Here is a 22,764-nt window from a genome sequence, read left to right as displayed (position 1 = left end):
TTCTAAGTTAAATTCATACTAATATATTGTCACTCTAACTAATATATATTAAAGTAATTTTTAAAAATAAAATATAAGGGTTTGTTTGCAACTATTTTTTAAAATATTTTTTTATTATCCAAAACAAAAAACATATAAAACACGTGAAATAACCAAAAATTGTTTTCTATTTTCTATTTTTAAGAATTGAAAACATGGTGTTTTCATATATTGTTTTCACTTGTTTTATAAGGGCTATTTTAATAAATAATTATATAAATATGTAAAATGATTAAAAATTAAACACTAAATATAAAAATTACTTTTAAATATATTTAAAAATATTAAAAATATTTAGATTTTCAAATGGACTTTTGTTATACAAAATTTATAAAATAATTTTTAAAAACTATTCTAAAAAAACTATTTTTCATAATTGTTTTTTAAAACAATGGATGCTCCAAAAATGGAAAATGCAACAATATGTCAATATATATATATATGAAAAAATAATTGATTAAATTAAAAAAAAAAAGTGTAAAATTTTTTAAAAGTTTTTAATTCTTACATTTCTATTTTAAACATATTTTTATTTTTATTTAAAATCTTTAAAATGGAGTTTATATAAAAACATAAAATTAAAAGATAAAGATGTTTTTTTTTTTAATTTCAAAAAAAAAAGTTACAATAATAAAACATGCATTTTAAAAGTCAAAAATCAAAAAATAAACCTGCAACCATTCTTGACCAAAGAGATTAGATGATTTGTTCAACTAGCTTATTTTTCTTATAAACGAACAGTACTTAATGGAATCATAAGGAGGACTAGTCTTAATGAGTTTTTTTCTTACGAGAAAATATTAAATTAATAGATTTTTTCGTATGATAAAGTATCAACTATATAAGATATTCTCAAACCATTTTTTTCCTATCTTCATATCAAACTTAAACTATTAATCAATTAAGTGGTCTTAATTAGCATTGACCTAATTACTTGGTCACTTAATTAAGATTAATAGACATAAGGTCTTTGGTATTAACCTAAATTGGTTATCCACTTAAGGTTAACAAACATAAATATGGATATACTCTCTGAAATTAACCTAACTAAACTTTAGAAGAGTTTTATTGTCATTTTTAATGTAGATATGGTTTTAAAATACATAAATAATTCTCAAATGGGTTTGATTATAATACCAAATAGTATTTTTTTTCTACGATACCGAATAGTACTTTTTTTATACTTATCGAAAATGTATCACCAATTAAGTGGTTCCACGAATAAAATTTCTAATACCTAATCTCGTTTATTTATACCTTTGTACTTAATTTGGTTCTATTTATTGGTACCATTGTTCAACGACTTAGATCTCAATTGTATGTACTACTACAATATTTTAACATTTGTCTTCTCAAACATAAACAACATTTTAAATAAGTTTTAAGAGTGTTTAAATCGATACAATCGATTGTTTAATCATAATTATTTTGTTTAACCTAAAATTAAGAGACATAGATGAAGTATAAGGAGGTTAGGGTTTAAGGCAAGAAAAGATGGATACATCTAAAAGAGGGCAAAGAATAAACAACCCTAGCAACCAACACAACAAACATCAACACAATTCAAGGCAGGCCTTGGATGTCTCTCCCTCACCAACTCATTATCTAAAATACAAAAAAAATAGATACTTAGGGGGTGTTGAAATTGAGGAGACTTGGTCAATCTCACCAACTTCCCTTTATTCTTGATTTCCTTTGTAAATCAATGGTTACAACATTCTATCCTTTGCCATTCTCCCCATCATCCTCTTCTTCATTTCTCTCTCCCTCTCCAAAAGAGAAAGGACCCCATGCAAAACAACCCCCTCGCTCCATTCCTTTAATTAAGCTTTCTTCATTTCCCTGCAACTGATCATATTGGAACTCTTTCTGGGTTGTTCCATCTCTGATGGGCGCGCACGCAGCTCTACTTGTGCGCGCGCCAACCCCTTCGCCATTGCCCATTGCGCTTGTACTAATCCTCGTATCGATCACTTCTTCTGAGGCCGTCTCCGACGCTGACATTCTCCTGAAGTTCCGGGTGTCTCTAGGCAATGCCACTGTCCTGGGCAACTGGAATACCTCCAGGAGTGTGTGCTCCACCGACCAGACCGAGAGTTGGAAGGGTGTGCGCTGTTGGAATGGCAGCGTGTGGGGTCTGCGCCTGGAAAGCTTGGGGCTCAATGGTGCTATAGATTTGGATTCTTTGTCCTCCTTAAGGTATTTGAGGACTATAAGCTTTATGAACAATAGTTTTGAAGGTCCCTTGCCTGAAATCAAGAAACTAGTAGCGTTGAAGTCGGTTTATCTCTCCAACAACCATTTTTCTGGTGACATCCCAGATGATGCTTTCTCTGGTATGGCCTATCTGAAGAAAGTTCACTTGGCGAACAACAAGTTTACGGGGAAAATCCCTTCGTCGCTAGCCACTTTGCCTAGGCTTTTAGTCCTCAGGCTAGATGGGAACAAGTTTGAAGGCCAAATCCCAGACTTCCAACAAAAGCATTTGGCAAATGTGAACATATCCAACAACATGTTGGGGGGTCCAATCCCAGCTAGCCTGAGCAGGATCAGTTCTAGCTCGTTTTCGGGCAACAAAGATCTATGCGGGAAGCCTCTGGACTCATGCAGCTCCAAGAAGCCATCAGCAGTAATAGTGGCCTTAATTGTGGTAGCCATAGCGCTGATCCTAGTGACCATTGGCTTGCTACTGCTTGTCCTCCACCGCAACATCCGGACAGTCCAACTGGGGGGTGCTGCACCAGTGGACAACCACAGCATGTCGGAAGCTGCCCACAGCTCCCTAGTTGAATGTGGGACATCTGAGATGAGCGGGCACTCGAAGAGGTCTGAACAAGGGAAGTTGACATTTGTGAGGGACGACAGGGAGAGGTTTGATTTGCAGGATTTGCTAAGAGCCTCAGCAGAAGTGTTGGGAAGTGGCAACTTTGGGTCTTCATACAAGGCTGTGCTCCTCAGTGGTGAAGCCATGGTGGCAAAGAGGTACAAGCAAATGAACAATGTGGGGAGAGAGGAGTTTCAAGAGCATATGAGAAGGCTAGGGAGGTTGGCACATCCAAACTTGCTTCCCCTTGTGGCTTATTACTACAGAAAAGAAGAGAAGCTCTTGGTTTCTGAGTATGTTGAGAATGGTAGCTTGGCTAGTCACCTCCATGGTAAGCTCCACCTACAATAATATTGCACATCTTGATCATTCTGCTGGGAAGGTTGTACTAAATACTCATTAGGGCTAGGGTTAGCCTTTTGCTTCTACTTTTTGTTAGAAAACTGACGTTAAAATCATGATTCTAAAAGGATAATATTAATTTAGTAATTGTTTTATTGTTGATACGTAGTTTTGTTGCCAAGCCCTTCGTTTAAAAAGACCTAAAAAAGAGCTTTTGACTTCTAAACAGGTTAATTCTAACTGGGTCATCTAACATTGGTTTTTTCTTATTGTTAGGCAATCATTCCATAGATCAACCGGGGCTCAACTGGCAAACACGCTTGAGAATCATCAAGGGAGTAGCTAAGGGCTTGGCTTACCTCTACAATGAGCTCCCCAGCCTAATTGTAGCCCATGGACACCTGAAATCCTCCAATGTTCTCCTAGATGAATCGTTCAACCCTGTTTTGACAGACTACGCCCTACTCCCAGTGATCAACCCCGAGCACGCCAGGCAGCTCATGGTAGCCTACAAGTCACCAGAGTTCGCGCAACATAGCCGCACAACAAAGAAGACCGATGTGTGGGGCCTTGGAATACTAATCCTAGAAATCCTAACAGGAAAGTTCCCAACAAACTACCTCACAGTAGGTAACAACAGCGAAGAAGGCATCACTTGGGTTAACTCCATAGCGAATCAGGAGTGGATGATGGAAGTGTTCGACAAAGAAATGGGAGGAACGGAGAACAGCAAAGGTGAAATGCTGAAGCTTCTGAAGATTGGGTTGGCATGTTGTGAGGAGGATGTGGAGAGAAGGTGGGACTTGAAGGAGGCCATCAAGCATATTGAAGAGCTAGAAGTAACAGACGGTACTAATGAAGAAGGAGATGAGTTTCCGTCCATAGCTATGACTGAAGATATGAGCACTATTACACTCTGAAAAAGAAAAGAAAAGAAAAAGGCATGGATTGATAACTTCCCTATATATTGAAGAAGAAGAAGAAGAAGAAGAAGAAAAAGAACAAGAACAAGAAGACTAAGATGAAGGCCAATGAATGGAAATGGTGTGTTGATGGCTTTAGGGTTTTTATCTCCATATAGAATGAAAAAGGAAAATGAGGGGAAAGTGGTGGGGTTGAAATGTAGGCACTGAGATTTATGTTTATATAAATCAGTTGGTTTAAGGGTTTTTGTTTAGAGTTTGATGTTTTTCAAATCAGAAAGGATAGCAAAACAAGGTTCTTTTTCTTGGTTTACTTTCATCTATGCATGTAACTCAAAATTAGTTTAGGTAGCATATGCATACATATAATTTTCAACTACAAAAATATTTTTTCACCTTTGAGGTATTTTTAAAATTGAATACCTTTTTAATAAGCAAATATAAGAATATAAAAAAATTTAAAAATTAAAATAAAAAGTGAGATTTCACGTTCGATAAGGAAGAAGTTCCCGATACTTCATATATATGAGTTTCTCTTAATTGTGTAGACGGGCTTAATCCGATCTCAAGCTCGTTGTTCAAAAATTAATATCATTACTTGTAGAGTTGGAGTTTGATTCCCTTCATCCATTGTAGAATCGCAGTAGCTTATAGGAGTTTTATTTGTAAAGATAATTAATTGTACTTTTCAACCCATAGTTGGGTGTGCCCAAAAGGCAAATCCGAAGCTCAATCTAAGTTGGGGCCAAGGGCTAAGTTTGGGCTGAAAATTAAGTTTTTAGCCCTGTCCACAAAAGCCCAAGCACGAACCAAGGTGGCCCATGCCCAGCCCCTTACGAGCCTAATTACTTGTCATGATGATGACAAGAGGTTGGCTTCAGACGGATCACCATCATCCTAATCCTATTCTGTCTCCAAAAATTAATAAATAAATAAATAAGGGGAAGGTGTAGAAAATTCTTTTACCTCCCGCCACATTTAACCTTCTACATTTTTTTTGTGTAATTTTTCTTCATTTTTTTTACTTTTTAAATTTTAAATTGCATTAAAAATAAATATAATTTATAAATGAATAAATATTATAAATAACTATAATTTATATTTTTTAAAAAATTACATATGTTAAAAATTTTGAAAAAATAATTAAAATAATTTTTATTTAGTATTTTATATAATTGGATTAAGGTGTCAAACTTGAACTTGACCTGAACCTATCCCGAGTTTTAAAAAGAAATTTTCAAAACAACATCAAAATTGTTTATATTTATCTCAAATTGATCCTATTATAAGCAAAACAATATGAATACCCGAAAAAAAAAAAAAAACTCACCTCATTATCATCCTTATTAATTACCAAGATCTTAAAAAGAAATATTGGATTATCATTCTACTTTAAAATTAATTTAATTATTTTATGTTGGTTGAATGAGGAAAATGAGAAAGTAAAACTAATTCAATTTACCCCTTATGAGTATTGACAATCAATGTCAAGTAAATCTTGACTAGTGAATCTACTCCATGAATCAATATTTTCATTTCATGTTCTAGTCGAATTATGGAAAATATAGAGATTAAAAAAACAAAGAATTCAAAATACATTATTTGATTTATTACAAAAAATATTGAAAACATCAAATATATTGAATGGATATATAAATAAATTTGAAGAAACATGTAAGAAATTTTTTACAGATTTAAGCTTATATATTTTTTTTCACTTTTTTTTTTTTTCCTTTTCTCTCTTTCTTTCTCTCAAACCTGGGGGAGGAGAGAATTGACATTGAATTTAAAATACAGAAATTTAGAAAAATTTTGGATTTTTCTAACTCAAATTAATATCTTCAGGCATTCCTCTAGTTAATACAACATTTATCAAACATTGTTCTAGACAAAGGAAAAAACAAAAGTGATATTTTTAAATAGTTGGCAAAAAGTCTCTTAATATATTTTAAATGCAGAGTATTTGATATTTCATCTCATTCCAAATAGATCGCATTAGGTTTGGATACTGTTTTGTCTAGTCTTGCCTAAATTATATATAATTATAATTTTTTTTATTTTTCTATTTTTTCAACAATTATAGAATTAAAAGGATTTATTTATAAATTATATTTATTTTTTAAAATAAAAAAATTGAAAAAAAAATGTAAGATAGGACAAGGCAAGTATTGAAATTTTTTCTATTGGACCTATCCCACCCCATTTAAGGATGATAATGGTAAGGGTTTTTTAAGTATCTTCAATCCCTAATGGATGAGTTTGAAATAAAAATAAAAGACTCAAAAATAAATTTAAATATTTAAAAAAAAAATCAAGACAAACCTCATAACTTAAATTTTTATATATTTTTTTTTTCCATTTTTAACATATATAAAATAATAAAAAAGCTACTTTTTGATAAAATAAGTTATAAATGCGTAATATTTTATTTATTTATAAAATATATTTTTAATGTGAATAAAAAAATTATTAAATAATTTTTAAAAAATAATATTAACAGACCAAGCAGGTAGGGAAAATAGTCATATCCATTCTACCCTACCCTATTTAGAATTTTTTTTTTTTTTTTTTATTAAGATGGGTATAAGAATTAATTAATATGAGTCGATCCAGTCGATCCATTCTGAATCGACCCCATTATCATCCCTATTTTAAAGGTTCTTTTTTTTTTTCTTCTTCTTTTTTTCTTTTTTTGGATGGGAATGGGAATTGATTTAAATAATTGAGGGGGATTGGGATGGGGTGACCTGCCGAATCCCATCCCATTGCCATCCCTAATTGGGCTCCATCGGGAAAGGCCGAAAGAAAGAAAACCGCCATTAATAAGAAAGAAATGAACGAATCTTTGGTCATGGCCAGAGGTGGATTTTGAGCCTCACAGGAAGTTCTTGAATTTGATAAATTTAGTGTACCTTTGTGTGGAGATGGTAGTACTTTTCTTTCATTTTCCTTTTCTAAGTAATTGGCTCCACTGGCTGAGATCAGCCATCCATCAATTTCTCCCTCAAATCTCTCTTCCTATTTCTCTGTATTCAACATCTGTAATCTTCTCAACCATCAAACATAGCATTATTCCATGCTAAATAATTATGTAAAAAGAAAAAGAAAATATTAAATCAACCAAAAATCAAACATCAATAAGTATGACAGAGAGTATAATACATGTAGATGCATAAAATATCCTGAAATATCTGTGAAAAAGGAAAGAGATGACAGGAGAGAATTTATGATCCTAAATTTTTTATTCCTATTCTCTTATCATCCCATATTATGATAGAATTAATTATGGGGTAGATTAGAGAAGAGGATTGGTTCTTACAGGAGAAAAAGGAAGAAGAAAAGAGGGAAGAGAAGGGGAGGCTTCGTTCAAAGAAAGAAGGAGAATGTGGAATCCAAAGGGACATATAGAGAAGCAAGGAGGAAGAGGCATAGTTGCAGTGGCCATAGACAGGGATAAAGGGAGCCAACATGCTTTGAGATGGGCTACTGAGCGTCTTCTCACCAAGGGCCAAACTGTAGTTCTCATCCATGTCCTAAAAATATCGCCTACAAGTACATTTCTTCTTTTTCTCTATCTCAAAGTTATATTTTAGCAGTTCTATGTCATCGATCATTGATGATTCTAGTTAACTGTAATACAAGAAATGCAACCTCAATAAACAAGTAGATTGAGAACAAGTCATCCTACCGGTTTGTACCAGGACATGGTTTTTGCAGAGAGGTTAGTAGTTTCTCTTCTTGCAGGCATGTCTTTGTGTCTCTCATTGGGATGACAACCGGCTCTAGGCTGCTAACAAGATATTTAAACATAAGGTATCATGCATTGGGAGAGAATTCGGATTCCCCAGAAGAACAACAATGGAAATATTAAACACCATTCACATTTTTCTTATAGAGAACTGGTGGTTCAAAGGATTGTATGGATCTATAATTGACTATAATAAACACAAAGTCGATTCTTTTGCACAAAGGAAATGAACCAAAATGGATGAGAAAGCACACAGAAGGAAAATAAGAGAGAGACGGAGTAATAATGAATTTCTTTCCTTCACATGAATGTAGAATCTTAAAACAAAAAGTGCTCTCTGACCCAATATTATTGAAAGAATTTACTGAGATATGTGAAAGCCAACCCAAAATTGCTTTCAGGATGTGGAAATCCAGATCTGATGAATTAGCTAACAAACCAGTGGTTCCAGAAAAACCTTTAGTTGATATAATAACAAATGCCATAAAGTTTGGAATTAAAATTAATGCATACAGAGGTATAGAACATCATCCTGTGAGTTCTCACAAAGAAAAGATGGTTACTCCAATAAGAGAATGATGGTAGGATTAAATAGATCAGGTTGATTTAGGTATCTACATTAACAGTAAGAAGGAATCACAGAATAAAAGTTACGTGCATAAGCCTAAGTTACAAGATAAACAAATAAGAAATTTTGTATCGGTCTAGCAAGATTTTGAATCTGTTCTTACACCTGCAGCTAATTTTGTCGATTCACATTTGTAGCCAATGACCTTCTTTTGTGGGTGCAGTGGGGGAATATACACCTGTTCATGATGTTGATAGTGCAATTGTATCGGGACAAAATAATCTTGACAAGAATGTAAAGGATCTGTTTGTCACCTTCCATTGCTTTTGTAGACGTAAAGATGTAGGTTTTGGAGCTCTACTCTTTCAATTCTTCAGATTATAGAATATTTCCTTCATTGAGCACCTGTCATGGATTATATTAATGAGAAAATGAAGAAATTTTAGAGGTTACATGTTTTGCAAACACATGCAAGAGACTTTTCTTAAACAGCATATCACCTATGTCCATACATTTTTGCCTCATTTTTATATAAGCATCAACCAGGAGTTTTAATTTTCTCATTTCCCATTTCTTGCATCAAGTTTTCTTTTCCCGTTTCCTGGTTTCTTACCCGTGGAATTTTTTGTTGTCAGATACATTGTCTAGATATTTTACTTGAAGATACGGATATACCAAGAGCATTAATAGAATTCACTAATCATGCTGCAGTCGATAACTTGATTCTTGGTGCTTCATCAAAGTACAGTTTCATCAGGTGATTAGACCGTCTTTCTAAGTTTACCTACGCTTATTAGCAAATTAATTTTCTCACATTTCAACTATAATCACACCCACAAGCAGACAAGATGATAAATTCAAATGTTAGCAGATATTATAGCATGATTAAAACTGCTTGCGCTATTAAGAGCACTTGCATGAAAGAACCAATGTTAGAATTGTCCCCATAAAACAATTACCCATCCACTAACATGTGTAGGTTCCCATCTCATCATTCAATCCTAAATTTCACATCTCAGTGTAAAATGGATTGAATAAAAGTGCATGTAATACCAAGATATGAATACTGTTGAGGATGATATATAATTGTAGGCTCAAATCCTACTAACTTAAACTTTTAGGAAAATTGGTTACACAGCATGGAATCAAAGCTCTGTCTAACTAGTGATTCAGGTTTATTGGGCACTTATCTTTATAGGGTTTCAAAATGTACGCTATATGCTTTCTTATGTGTCTAAGGAAGTAATATATTAACCATAAAACTGGTCTTAAAAATATGTGCACCAGGAATCAATTCCGGCATGCTTATCTAACCATTCCATGTAAAGACAATGGTTCTTTTCTTCTTTCAGCTTCAGTTCATGACAGTATTCTTAAGATTGCATCAAGTTCACCATATCAATTAGCATTTAGCAACACCTACTGCAAGCTTCCTAACATGTTTAACCTTTATAAAACTAGTCCCACATCACAAGCTATAAGTCTCAGTTTAGTCATATTTTAGATATGCCAGTTCAGATTAGGAGCTGCAATGAGATATGATGCAGCCTTAAAGTTGCAATGGAACGAATACAACATAAATCCAAAGGTTGATACCAAGAAATAAATGCATAAAGTCATCAAAGACAACAAATACAAAAAAAGGTCAAATTTATCTCTGGCAATGGTTTTAATGATTCCCATATTTACCATTCATATTCGGAACTTAAAATGAACAAGATTCAAACTCTAAATTCAAACTTCAAGATAATTGAGATTCTAACATATGATACTTGGACTCTCCAATTTCACCCGGGGTACCAGTGTCAACATGATATGACATAGGTGTGAGGGTATCCTTGTTGGATACTCCTACCTAGCTTTGCATATAGCTGTTTGATTTTGACTGCTTTTTTTTATTATCCATTTATTTATTTGCCTGAGCAGATTATTAGATTGAAAAAAAGAGAAAATGTAAGAATATCAAGGACAAGGAAAAAAAATAATTTAAGAGAATTGATTTCTAATTGCCTTTTTCTTTTTTTCCCTTTTATTGTGTCGTATCCTCGTGTCCATATCTAAATTTTAAATCCTTTTTGGCCAATTTTCCATATCCAAAAATTTGGAGTTAGAAGAATCTGACACCTAAATATGTGCCCACACCTGCACCTGAGTCCAAGCAATATAGATTCCAACTATGAGGTTGAAGACTTGGACAAGCAAGGTTCTGACTAAGGTTGAAGTTTTGGATGTTGAGGATGCTATTCAACCCGGAGTTCATGGAGATATCTCATAATACTTGGATCAAAAAAAGATTGCTATGCCAGAAAAAGTCATAGGTCTTCACACAGAGAAAAAACTACTAGAAAAATGGGCATACTAGCACAAAAACTCAAGGAAGAAAACTTCAATCTTCTTCCTATTCAACCATTAATCTGAACAGTCACATCTATTTTTAGAGAAAGGATGAGAACCTTCCTTTTCAAACTCAAAAGGCTATATAGAAAAATTAGCACTAAGCAGAATCCAATATGAAGTCAGTTTGAAAAAGAGAGAGGTCATGTTTAGTTATAGAATATATTTACCGCTGGATGGATGTTTACAGTCTAATCTGATTTCTCTCAGCTTATTTACTCTTTTCCACACAGAAGATTCAAGATCACAGATGTTCCAGGCAGTGTATCCAAAGGAGCAGCAGATTTCTGCACCGTGTATGTCATCTCAAAAGGAAAGATATCTTCTGTGAGAAATGCTTCTCGTACAGCCCCTCACATTTCCCCTCTTCATAGCCATATCCAGAACAAAGTTAACAACAATGCTATTGCTAATCCCGTTGAAGCACCATCAAGTCATAGTATTAGCATAAGAGGTTTGTTTTCTCAATTATAATGTTTTTCTATTTTACATTGGTTGACAATACTGTAAAGAAAAATATTTTAACTCTGTTTCAGTAGCGGAAAAGATATCAAGCAAGCCTCATAGCATACAAGACGACAGGGAATCTTTCAAGTAAGTCTCAATACGTTAACCAATAAAAGTAAGAAATCTAAGCATTATAGATTGATGGTTGTCAACCGTCCATCCATAAAATAAAAAATAAAAAAGTAACAAAAAAGTCAGATGGTTGGAAGGTTAAATGAAATCATGAAATTTCAGAAACCTGTGGAATTTATCAACTTCTTTGGTTATGTTTGCAATGTTGAGGACTGTGTAATTTTGAGAGAGGAACTAAATCCATTGCCATGACTGGAAACAGGTCACCATTTTTAAGAGGAGGAAGAGCTTCAAATGCAAAGCTGGGCTCTGAGCCATTAGATTTAGATACAGACATATCATTTATTAGCTCTGAGCGACCAAGTAGCGACCGCATGTCCAATGTTGTCTATGAGTATATGGATTCAGGTCCAACCCCTCGGATCTCATCTAGCTCAGACCACAGCTTTGGATCAATTCGCATAGGACCCGCATTTGGTGATCCCAACTCACTTAATTTCTCATCAATTTCACAGGAGAGCGGAAGGACCTCATGTTCATCAACGAGCATGGTAAGTACTCACCAGCCTCCCACATGTACACTCATCCATACATGAGCTCATATTTTGAGGGCTTGAAATTATTATCCATTAAGGTGCTTTACGTATCATCATGTATATTACAATACAGCTAGATTCATAAAAATAAAAAATAAAAAATAAAAAATTAGAACGACATATATTCATTTTTGTAATATGCACCAAAACTTTTCATAGGAATAGCAACAAAAACCTAAGGCCAGTTCCTTTGAAAACATTTGCGACCATATGAAAAACCAATAGCTAGAGTCCAAATTATTCAAGTCCAACAATATTGCTATGATTCAGAAGTTGAAGAAAATTCAGTCACATGCATTAAATTTCCTACTTTTCACCATCAACTGGATGCTCATATACTTGCATATGTAATGTTTCCAACTATTCACTAACAATGGGATGCTCATGTCACTTGCATATGTAATAATTCATTAAATGCTTTGATTTTGATCCTAAATTTTTAAGGTGATATTCTAATTTTTTGAAATGGAACCATATGTATGAGCACCATCATTCTGGAATGCAAGTTGAGCATATATCATATTAATTATGCAATGCATGCATGTAAGTAGGGATGATAGTTAGGCATGCTGAATGAGATCCTGATGCAGTACTGAAAATAAATTGCAAGAAGAGCAGTGTATAATTGAAAGTACCCTAGGAATCACTCCTAGAAACCTTTAGGCTTCACACCCAAGTACTCTTTGTATAACACAAAGAACACAGTGGCTGCTGGAAATTCATTCATTCATTGATTCCTCTCAAAACACTAATCAACTACTATATAAAACTTTTCTAGGGACTTATAACTCCTTGGAACTAGAGACAGTAATAATGCAACTTGAAAATAACAAAACCTAGACTAACTACTAGACCATATTAAAAAACTATTGGAAAATGACAATAATAATGACTGAAAATGGTAACTTATAACCATTGACTAGGCCCATAATTTGATTTCTAAAAAGTACTTTCTAGGTTGAACTCATATTGAATTATATAAGATCCCAACTAAGCCCATTATCATCCAGAGAGTGCCAAATTAAAGTTTGGGCCTTGGAAGCCACTCCTTTGCACCTTTGATCAACTTGTAAAGGTGGCTGCCACTTGTCTCCATCAGATCCCACCCCAACTTCAACTTGAAATGGAAAAGCTAGTGTTTGAGTTTTATATGCAGTGTTGTAGTTGGGTTGAAAAATCTAATCTAGCAGAAGGTTGGTTTAAGGTCTCAAGCAACACAACTGAAGCCTAGCTTCATTTGATGTGTATCTCTACTACATTAGTCATCTTGTTATGTTGTGTCTTGAATACGACCAAGTTATTTGATTTGGTTTTACAACCCTAAAGTTCATCTTTGCCACTTGACCTCATTGAATGATGGGTGTTTTGACCTAGTCTCCTTTGTAATCCAGATATGTAACTCATTATCAGGGATTTTGACAAACAAGCATGAAAAGGGGGATGTATCTGGACTGATGTTTGTGGTTTTAAGCTTGTAATCTCCTTCTAAAATAGTAATTTATTTTACCATATTTGCCCATGGACATAAACCAAAATAAGAGAGATAGTCTCAAGCCAAAAAAGAGAGAGTCTCAGGGTGTATCCAAGCTTAGGGTTTGTGAAACTTTTAAGAGTGTAATCTCCATTCCAATAAAACTTTTGACCATCCTTGCCCATGGACATAGGCTAAAAGATGTAATTCACTGTGTTCTGTTTCATGTGTGATTGTAAGTTTTTTTCTTACTATTCTTTGAGTATCCATCCTTTGTCGTGGCCTATCACATACTCTTCTCCGGGGAAAGAAGTTCACAACCCATGGGCCTTCTACCTCCATGCAGCATTGCTCAGTCAGGCTTTCATCTTTATACTCATAAACTTAAAATGTGAAAACATAAAATTGGAACACTGATTTAAACAAATAGTCCACCAAACAGCATAATATTCGATTTGGCATCTTTTTATGACTTTAAGCATCTAGGTTTGAGTCTCTTTTCATGGATACATGAACTTCAAACTTTCAGAAAGAAAAATGACAAAACTTGGACTATTGTAGTTGAACACTTTCTGAACTTCTTATAAAAGAATCTTCTTAGAAAATCCGTAGTGTTGCCTAATGATTTTTGGCTTGTCTGTATAAAAAAGATAAATGAAGAGGTGGAAGCTGAGATGAGAAGGCTGAAGCTAGAGCTGAAGCAAACAATGGACATGTACAGTACAGCTTGCAAGGAAGCACTGTCAGCAAAACAGAAGGTACCAAGAAGTAGTTGCATCAACTTTGCATATTTAGATGATAGATTCCAATTTAATGTGAAATTTTATTTATTACAGGCAGTGGAGCTGCAACGCTGGAGGATGGAAGAAGAGCGGAGATTAGAAGAGGCACGATTGGCTGAGGAAGCTGCCATGGCAATTGTAGAGAAGGAAAAAGCTAAGTGCCGAGCAGCCATAGATGCAGCTGAAGCATCTCAGAGGCTTGCAGAACTGGAATCACAAAGGAGAGTAAATGCAGAAATGAAAGCGCTCAAAGAGGCAGAGGACATGAAGAAGGTAATTAACAATCTAGCCCAAAATGATATCAGGTACAGGAAATACACGATTGAAGAGATTGAAGAAGCAACAGAGTTTTTTTCTGAATCTCGAAAGATTGGGGAAGGGGGTTATGGCCGTGTCTATAAGTGTTATCTTGATCATACACCAGTTGCAGTTAAGGTTTTGCGTCCAGATGCCTCCCAAGGAAGGTCACAGTTTCAGAAAGAGGTGAGGTTCAAACAAAACTAATTGCTGGCAGCCATGAATTAAACTTGACTGAGTACTCATGAGTCATGACATTACAAGACAATTGTCCTTTTTCAATATGACAATTCAACTAAAGAAGGTAATGGGTTTTAAAAGTGAAACACTACTGAATTGCAAGTGAAACACTAGAAAAAATTATAGCTTGAGATTTAGATACTATATGCTCAATCTTTTCAAGACAAAACCGTTGACCGACCTGTAGAACGAACCCTTAAGTAAATCCAAAGAGGAAAGAGGAACATAGGAAAGATGTAGAAGTGGAGTTGTAGGGATAACTAGCCAGGAAATCCTAAACATGCAGGGATGAATTGAGTGGTGAAAAGTAAGCCAAAAAGGTGGGGTTTAGATATATTGACTATAAATGCAAAATGAGATGACCCCATGAACCTCCCAGTGGTTCAAAAAATTATGGTTCAACCATTTGGTTCTAACAAGCTTGACAAAAGAAAATGGTTTTGTAAAGGATACAGTTTCATGAGTTATAGCAACCAGACAGCTGACTGGTTACTTGGTCATAATGGTTCAGCTTCTGTCTCTTTACTAAAGCATTCCTACTTTAATTTCAATTCTCTCTCTCTCCTTAACTTCCAAAGTTTGAGCATAAACACCATTTTTAACAAATCGAAATGCTTCATAGCTGTCACTAGGTCAGTGGACAATGCAAATGGATAAGTTCCTGATAAGACTAATGCCTATAGGGATAAAGTTCATGTGCTTCACATTCATTTGGATTGTCTTAGTTGAACACACCAACAGATTATTAACATTTCCCAGATATGGTTACAGACGCTAGTGAATTGTGCATATTTCCTAAATCTGAATCAGCAATTAGACCACACATTGAACAAAATATGTATATCATATGGAATTCATACCTTATCTTCAAACATGATTTCGTACAATCTCCACATCCAAACCCAAGCAGTAGCTGAACAACTCCGAATTTCTGGGTGTTGAATCTATTGCTTCAGTGATGGATTCTTCATCTTGCAAAGTTTGTGAAGCGCTTCTCTTTTGTCCCACCTTATCATACATATTGAAGACTTCCTTTTACTCCTAAGAAACAAATTAACAATAAAGAATTCAGTTCACTTTCTTAATTTTTTTCCTATAAATCTAATGCAGGTTGAAATATTGAGTTGCATAAGGCATCCCAATATGGTACTCCTCCTCGGAGCCTGCCCAGAGTATGGCTGTCTGGTCTACGAATACATGGCTAAAGGAAGTTTAGATGACCGTCTATTTCAGCTGGGTAACACCCCACCTCTCTCTTGGCAACTCAGGTTTCGAATCTCTGCAGAGATTGCCACTGGCCTGCTCTTTCTCCACCAGACCAAGCCAGAGCCACTAGTGCACCGCGACCTCAAGCCTGGCAACATTTTGCTAGACTACAACTATGTCAGTAAGATTAGTGATGTAGGATTGGCAAGGCTTGTACCCCGTTCTGTCGCTGAAAATGAAACGAGGTGTCACATGACATCAACAGCTGGAACCTTCTGCTATATTGATCCTGAGTATCAACAGACAGGAGTGCTCGATGTAAAATCTGATGTCTATTCCTTTGGAATCATGCTTCTACAAGTGATAACAACCAAGCCACCAATGGGCTTGACTCACCAAGTTGAGCAGGCCATTGAGAAGGGAACATTCAAGGAGATATTGGACCCGGCGGTGCCTGATTGGCCAGTTGAAGAAGCCTTGAGCTTTGCAAAGATGGCACTTCAATGTGCAGAGCTAAGGCGGAAAGACAGACCAGATCTGGGTAAGGTTATCTTGCCAGAGCTTAACAGATTGAGGAACCTTGCCGAAGAAAACATGAACCAAACAATGTGGGACAGAATGGCAGACCCTTCCGGGCCTTCCCCTATTCACAGCCAAGTTTCCATGGCACAGGTTGGTTAGAAAATGCAGACTTCCTAGCAGTTGCATGTTTAAATGAAATATTAGATGGTTAGATATGAATTTTTTGTGGTGGCATCAGGACACATTTTCATACAAAGGCTCACATAAAATATTCATGTAAATCACCAAAACAACAGCAGAAAAACAAAGTACGGTCATTTGTGGACCCTAATATTTACATATTCTGCATTAACATTTAGAAGTACCAATACCACAAAAAACCTCATATCATATAGTATTTTAAATCACCAAAAGAATAGCAGAACACTACCATGAAGTACCAACAAAAAAGCTCAGGCTAAATCTTGTTCAAAATCACCAAAAGAATAACAGAACAATAAAGTAAAGGTTAACTAGAAATCTGGATATAGCATATTCTACATTAGTGTGAAAACAAAGTAGACTCATTCAAATGCTATGGGGAAAAAAAAATTAATGTTTTTAAATGTTACAAAAAAAGTACCTCTTAGAGAATAATTTCAAAAACTGCAGTAGCGATGCCAATCACAAAATGCTTAAGCATTAGTTATATGATAATTACCAGGAATTATTTACTTATGCAAGAAGTCAATCCGGAAACCTTGGTTATGTATTGGGGGTACAGACATCTTCCTGGCACACAGGGCAGACATACCAAGGGATAGATGAGTAAAACCTACCATGAATCACATATAGAAGATCTCCTAGACAAAGGTGTGGCCCAATAACTTGGGAAGTATTTAAAATGCTGGCATAGGTCTATGGGATGGGAAGCATTTTCCTTCCTTTTTTTTTTTTGTATTTTTTGGATTATAGCCCTCTATGTGTACCAAATGTAGCAGCATAACATTCATCAACTATCCTAATACTTATCATGGTTCTTAGAAATCCTCAATATCAAACCAAATGTGCATATTAAACTAAATAGTTTTGAATTATTGTTTAAGGTTTGAACCATTGCAGAGAGATCTTTTGCAGGATGTGATTAGCAACCCTCATCTAGAGCATTCAGGATACAGCTCTAAGAGCCACTCAAGCACATCATCAATGACAGGAAGACAATAAGGAATGCAATAAGAAACACTTCCTCATCTAGAAAACAGATGGAACTTCATGGTTTGTACTTGTCAGGTTTTTCCTTTTTTCTTTGATTTAGAGGCCAATTGAGTAGAGTCCATGGAAGGTCAATGAATGAGGCAACACTGTTGAAGAAAACCAATGCCATGAATTAGTTCCCCTGCAAATATGTAAGGTTTTCGTGATAGCCCCATTTAGTTAACAATTTTTCCTACCTAGCCATGTATAAGATGAGTTCCATAGTTTTAGTTTTAGGAAATCTTTTAGTGTAATTGTGATTAATAGTAAAATGCAGCGAAGCAATAAATCTAAGCATGTTCTTTTAACATTTCCTCTCAAAAGATAACAACAGAAAACAAAAAATTTCAGGTGGATTATGGATATGCCAACAGTTTTTCTGGAAGAAATAAAATTGTACTTCTGTTTTCTTTTCCCTTACTATTCTCATTTTACTTCAATTTCCCCAGCCATCACATCACATTGCAATTTCATTTCCAGAATCCTCACATTACTACTACTTGAATTTTACCCAATCCCATGAAACTCACATCCATGGAAAATATCAACGCTCATCTACATTTTCAATAGAGGCTTCGCATTCATCCTACCATGTGCATCCACTTGAAATGTAAAAGTGTCAATTTGACAGTCAAATTCACAATGAGCTTAATGTCTGTTATTCATAACGCAGTTTTCTTCCCATTCCTTTCTCATTTTGGTATTCCCTCAGTAATACCAATTGAGAAAATATTACCATATTTTTCTTAAAAAAAGGATGTAGTATCGACATACAAGGCAGTAGGTTCATATTCAACCAGAACTTTGGTTGCTTAAACAGGGGAATGAACCCGTCAAATTTTGGATTTTGTAATTGTAAGACCATATCTTACTTTTACCATTTTAATCTCAAATGTTTGATATTGAACCCTAGGGAAAATCATTTCATGTATTTCATAAAAATGTGTAGTTTTTCCTTTGTTTACAACCGCATTCTGCTCTATCAATATATATATAAATTATATAATAATAAGCATTGTAAGCTAAAACAGTGACAATGAAATTGTCACTTTTTTCTTTTTAATGTTTGATGATACTTTCATGATACTGAGATTGTATCATGAAAGCATCATGGGCCACTATTTTAGCGTCTCTTTTTAATACAAATACTCTTCTCTACTTATAAATAATAATTAAAAAAAAAGTATCATGAAAGCATCACCAAACATAAATAATTTTCCACATAAGCTAAAAAGGGACTTCCCGAGAACCAACATTTTCCTTACTCCCATTAAAACCCTATTTAGGAGAGCTTCTTAAAGGCTAAAAACAATGTTTGAATGTCAAATCTAGCTTTTAAGAATGTTTGAATAGAACTTTCAGCCATGACCCGAACACGTCTCAACGTGATTTATCATGTTTTGGAGAAGAAGAAAACTCATACTTTTCCTTAAACCCTATATGGGAATCAAATTTTTATTTGACTAAAATTTTCAAAAATGTCAAATTCATGTCTTTATTTAAAATACAGTCTCCAAAAGGAAAATTCGATCTCACAGAAACAGTAACTACTTCAACTTATACTTCTGGCTACTGCTAAACGTAGAAGTTAAACCCTATCCAGACCAACCCCAAACATGATAACCAACAAAAACAGTAGAGTGTACGCCAAACATAAGAGTGGAATTCAACAAGTGTATCTACAAGAAAAGCATGACTACGAAGAGATCAACCTAGTATGAAACGGAAAATAGTTAAAAAAACAAAACCCTAACATTTATGCAGAAGTTAATCTAAAAACCATACAAAAATTGAATTCATCCATATCTGACAATGGAAGAATCAAACGACAACTGATTACCAGGCTAGGAATCATATGAAGATTCGAACTCCTTAGCTAATGGCAAGAAACCCTAATCTGGAAGAATCCCGCGTCTTGAGGAAGAAGAGGGTAAGAAACGGATAAACTAAAATGCTGCGTTTTACTGGGGAAAGGATCGAAGGAAATTGTATAGAGGAAGAAGAACGGAGGATATCCAAACGCTGCGTTTTGAGATACGGAGAAAAATGGGGAGAAACAAAACGCTGCGTTTCAATGAGTTGGTGAGAAACAAAGGAACCCACAAATAACTACAACATTTCGGTAATGCAAAACCCGAAGATGTGACCTAAAAGTAGATTTGATAGTGTTTTTACTTTGAGTGTGACCTAAAAAGTACTTATTTAAAAAGCATTTTGTAAGTAATTATTCAATATTTTAAATACGTTTTCTAAAGTTTTTCAAACACTCGCTTTTTTTAAAAAAACATTTTTGTGCTATAAATGTTGTCTAAAAATACTATCAAACAGATTCTAACTCATTTCTATTTGAATTTTGATATTATATTTATTTAAAGTGTTTTTAAAGTAATCACTTACCAAGTGCTTTTATAAAAAATATTATAAGTGAATTTTCAAAATTTTAAAAGTATTTTTAAAATTTTATCGAACCATTATTTTATAATAAAAATATTTTTTTAAATAACTATTAAATAAACTTAAAGAAATTAATACTAAAAATTACAAAAGAATAGTTAGACAAGTAACTATCAACTAAAAGTATATTTGAGAATATTTTTATTCAAATGTTTTGAATACATTTCAAATTGATTGGATAAAAGTGTTTTTTATCCTATAATGTTTTTATTTATAATATTTTCATTAGAAATTATTTTAAGAAAAATAATTTAATATTTAAATATGAATAATGATAATGATTTTGATGTTATTTTTAGTAATTTGATAAAAAAAAATTATTTTTAGAAGAAGCACTTTATCTAAAAGTAGAATTAACAATTCCAAATTTTCCATTCGGCATACCAAACAGGGAGCCAAAACGACGAAAACAAAACGCTGCGTTTTGAGATAGAGGAGCACAGAATCCAAGGGACAACGACAGTGGAGGAGGAATCCGGAAGGCCATGACGTGCGGCACTGAGAGAACAACAACGTGGCGAGAAGTGGACACGCGTTGAACGGAACCTTCTCCGTCGGCCACGTCTCCCACTCCCTCTCAAATCAAATGCCCATATCATAACCACCATCTTCTTCTCCCTTGTGGTCTGTACTCTGTAGAAGCAGAAGCGAATGGGACAAGGTGAAGAATCCAAGGCAGATCCTGAAGCCCCAGTGGAGATTCAGGTAAACATAACCGAAAGCAGAATCCCATCTTCCATCATCTCTATTTTCAATGGTATTATGTCTAGCTATGGTACTGCAAAGTCTGATACAAGGTGGTGGGTGGTGTAGGAAAGAGGAGAGATATTCTTCTTTTACAGGCCAAAAGTAGGGAAGGAGGAAGCCCATGGAGCAGAGGAGGTGCAGCATCTCTACATTGTGCTGAGGCCAGAGTCTGGGGAGAGGCCTCTCGAGGAAAAGCAGCACCCTGCTTCTGGAAAAGAGGGTGCAAAGAAGAAGACGACGACAAAGAAGAAAGATGGTGAGACTTCCGAGTCTTCTGATTCTGCTGCAAGTGAAGGTGGGCATGGAAGTGAGGTACATCCATCCTCATTTGAGACCTTTTTTTTTTTTTTTTTGGTTTTCCCCTCCAATCTTCTATTAAGATCGTGTTGAGAGTCTTTTGTTTCAGAAAGTGAACATAGAGCATCAAACCTTGCTGCGGTTCATAGTTATGGGGCGGAAGAGCCTTCCTCCTCCCACCCAAAGAGGCCGCCCCTTCTGGGGCTATGTGGAGATGGTTACCACAAAGATTGAAGACGTCAAGGCTGCTCTTCAAGGAGGTATATATATATAAACATCTCTTTCTTTCCGCATTTTTCTGGGTGATTCGTTTCTTCTTCCTTCATTCTTCTGTCTGCAGAAGAATACGACACTTCAACAAGAGGGCGCAGGCACAAGCCGCCCGCCCGAGCGCTGGGAGAAGGCGTCTACCGCATATTAAGGCACAACCCCGGCAGAAGGATGCACACCCACTTGATATACAAGCTCGAATTCCCACCGGAAGGCGAGAGCGGCGACCCCCAAGAGACCTTCAACATTAAGCGTGAAGGCTCATTCCTGATACAAATCAAGAACCCGGAGCAGCCAGGGAGTTCCCAGTTCAGAGGGCTTCAGAGCAAGCGCAAAGCAACGTTTCCAGCCCACCTGCAGGGCCAGTTCGGGCAGCGCAGGTTCCACCCGGCCGATCCGCCGGACTTCCTGAACTACGAAGGGTGCGAGTTCTTACTGATAGCAGCCTCAGATGACATAGAGGGGGAGCTGGGGGTGGAGCTGAGGGCTGAGGAGGGGGAGCCGGAGCCGGCTTGCTCCGACTTGGTGAAAACTTTTGGAGAGACTGCTTCCATTGCGCCCCTTCTGAAGGGCACTTGGGCTTGAAGAAATGGCAGTGGCTGCCATGGTAGTGGAGCTTCCACTTTTTGTTAATGGTCATATATGTTAGGTAGGGGGTTAACCTCTGTGTGTGATATGTACGTATGCATCTGGATGGCTGTGATGGCACCTCCATGGAGGTTTTAGTTATAAATGTGGTGGATGTTTTGGTAAAAAATAATTTAAGTTTAAATTAAATTAAAATAGATTTGAAATGTATTTAACGGTTTTTTTTTTAATAAATCAATTTAATAATTTAAAGTGAAAATAATTTAATAATAAAATATGTTAATGGGTTTTTTTTTTATAAATTAATTTAATAATTTAAAGTGAAAATAATTTAATAATTTAATTTAAGTAATTAAATAAATTAAATATATTTTATAAAATAAATATAATTTAGAGTAAACGCTTTGATTTTATTGAATTTTTTTTGTTCAATTATAAGAGTATAAATATATTAATGTGATGATTTATAATAAGTTTAAAGTTAATTTTATCAAATAAATAATAAATTTTTAAGTTAATAATTTAATTTAATGTTAATTTAAATTATTAAATAATAAATATTAAATTGTAATAAATATATTAATTTAAAGTGAAAATAATTTAATAATTTAATTTAAGTTATTAAATAAATTAAATATATTTTA

The 22,764-nt window shown here is 34.8% G+C and overlaps 3 protein-coding genes and 1 long non-coding RNA gene across 9 annotated transcripts; 3 read left to right on the top strand and 1 right to left on the bottom strand.

The window, feature by feature from the left end:
• Positions 1–1,794: 1,794 nt before the first annotated feature.
• LOC117922620 (pollen receptor-like kinase 4) lies at positions 1,795–4,465 on the top strand. Its single transcript, XM_034840786.1, has 2 exons — positions 1,795–3,194; positions 3,482–4,465. Exons 1-2 carry the CDS (start codon positions 1,928–1,930, stop codon positions 4,123–4,125), a joined length of 1,911 nt encoding a protein of 636 aa, XP_034696677.1. The 5' UTR covers positions 1,795–1,927; the 3' UTR covers positions 4,126–4,465.
• Positions 4,466–7,483: 3,018 nt separating this feature from the next.
• LOC117922226 (U-box domain-containing protein 52-like) lies at positions 7,484–17,752 on the top strand. The gene is made up of 10 exons (XM_034840278.1): positions 7,484–7,672; positions 8,702–8,786; positions 9,080–9,201; positions 11,072–11,292; positions 11,375–11,432; positions 11,680–11,968; positions 14,135–14,242; positions 14,321–14,749; positions 15,914–16,681; positions 17,648–17,752. The coding sequence occupies exons 1-10, from the start codon at positions 7,512–7,514 to the stop codon at positions 17,732–17,734; spliced, it is 2,328 nt and encodes a 775-aa protein (XP_034696169.1). The 5' UTR covers positions 7,484–7,511; the 3' UTR covers positions 17,735–17,752.
• LOC117922227 lies at positions 8,436–19,808 on the bottom strand. Of its 6 annotated transcripts, none has more exons than XR_004652452.1 (6): positions 19,605–19,808; positions 16,406–17,871; positions 16,053–16,298; positions 15,664–15,844; positions 11,009–11,204; positions 8,436–8,849 (listed from the first exon to the last, which is right to left on the bottom strand). It is a non-coding gene; the product is annotated as an uncharacterized LOC117922227 (long non-coding RNA). The 6 variants fall into 6 exon arrangements; XR_004652456.1 differs by having other exon boundaries at positions 16,406–16,704; positions 19,550–19,796; XR_004652454.1 differs by having other exon boundaries at positions 16,406–16,704; positions 19,605–19,795.
• A 1,006-nt stretch (positions 19,809–20,814) lies between these two features.
• LOC117921667 lies at positions 20,815–22,330 on the top strand. Its single transcript, XM_034839617.1, has 4 exons — positions 20,815–20,923; positions 21,032–21,277; positions 21,372–21,522; positions 21,603–22,330. The coding sequence occupies exons 1-4, from the start codon at positions 20,870–20,872 to the stop codon at positions 22,115–22,117; spliced, it is 966 nt and encodes a 321-aa protein (XP_034695508.1). The 5' UTR covers positions 20,815–20,869; the 3' UTR covers positions 22,118–22,330.
• The last annotated feature ends 434 nt before the right edge of the window (positions 22,331–22,764 follow it).

This window comes from Vitis riparia, chromosome 9 (assembly GCF_004353265.1).
Source record: "Vitis riparia cultivar Riparia Gloire de Montpellier isolate 1030 chromosome 9, EGFV_Vit.rip_1.0, whole genome shotgun sequence".
NCBI lineage: Eukaryota > Viridiplantae > Streptophyta > Magnoliopsida > Vitales > Vitaceae > Vitis > Vitis riparia.
This window is presented reverse-complemented; position numbering and strand designations above follow the sequence as displayed.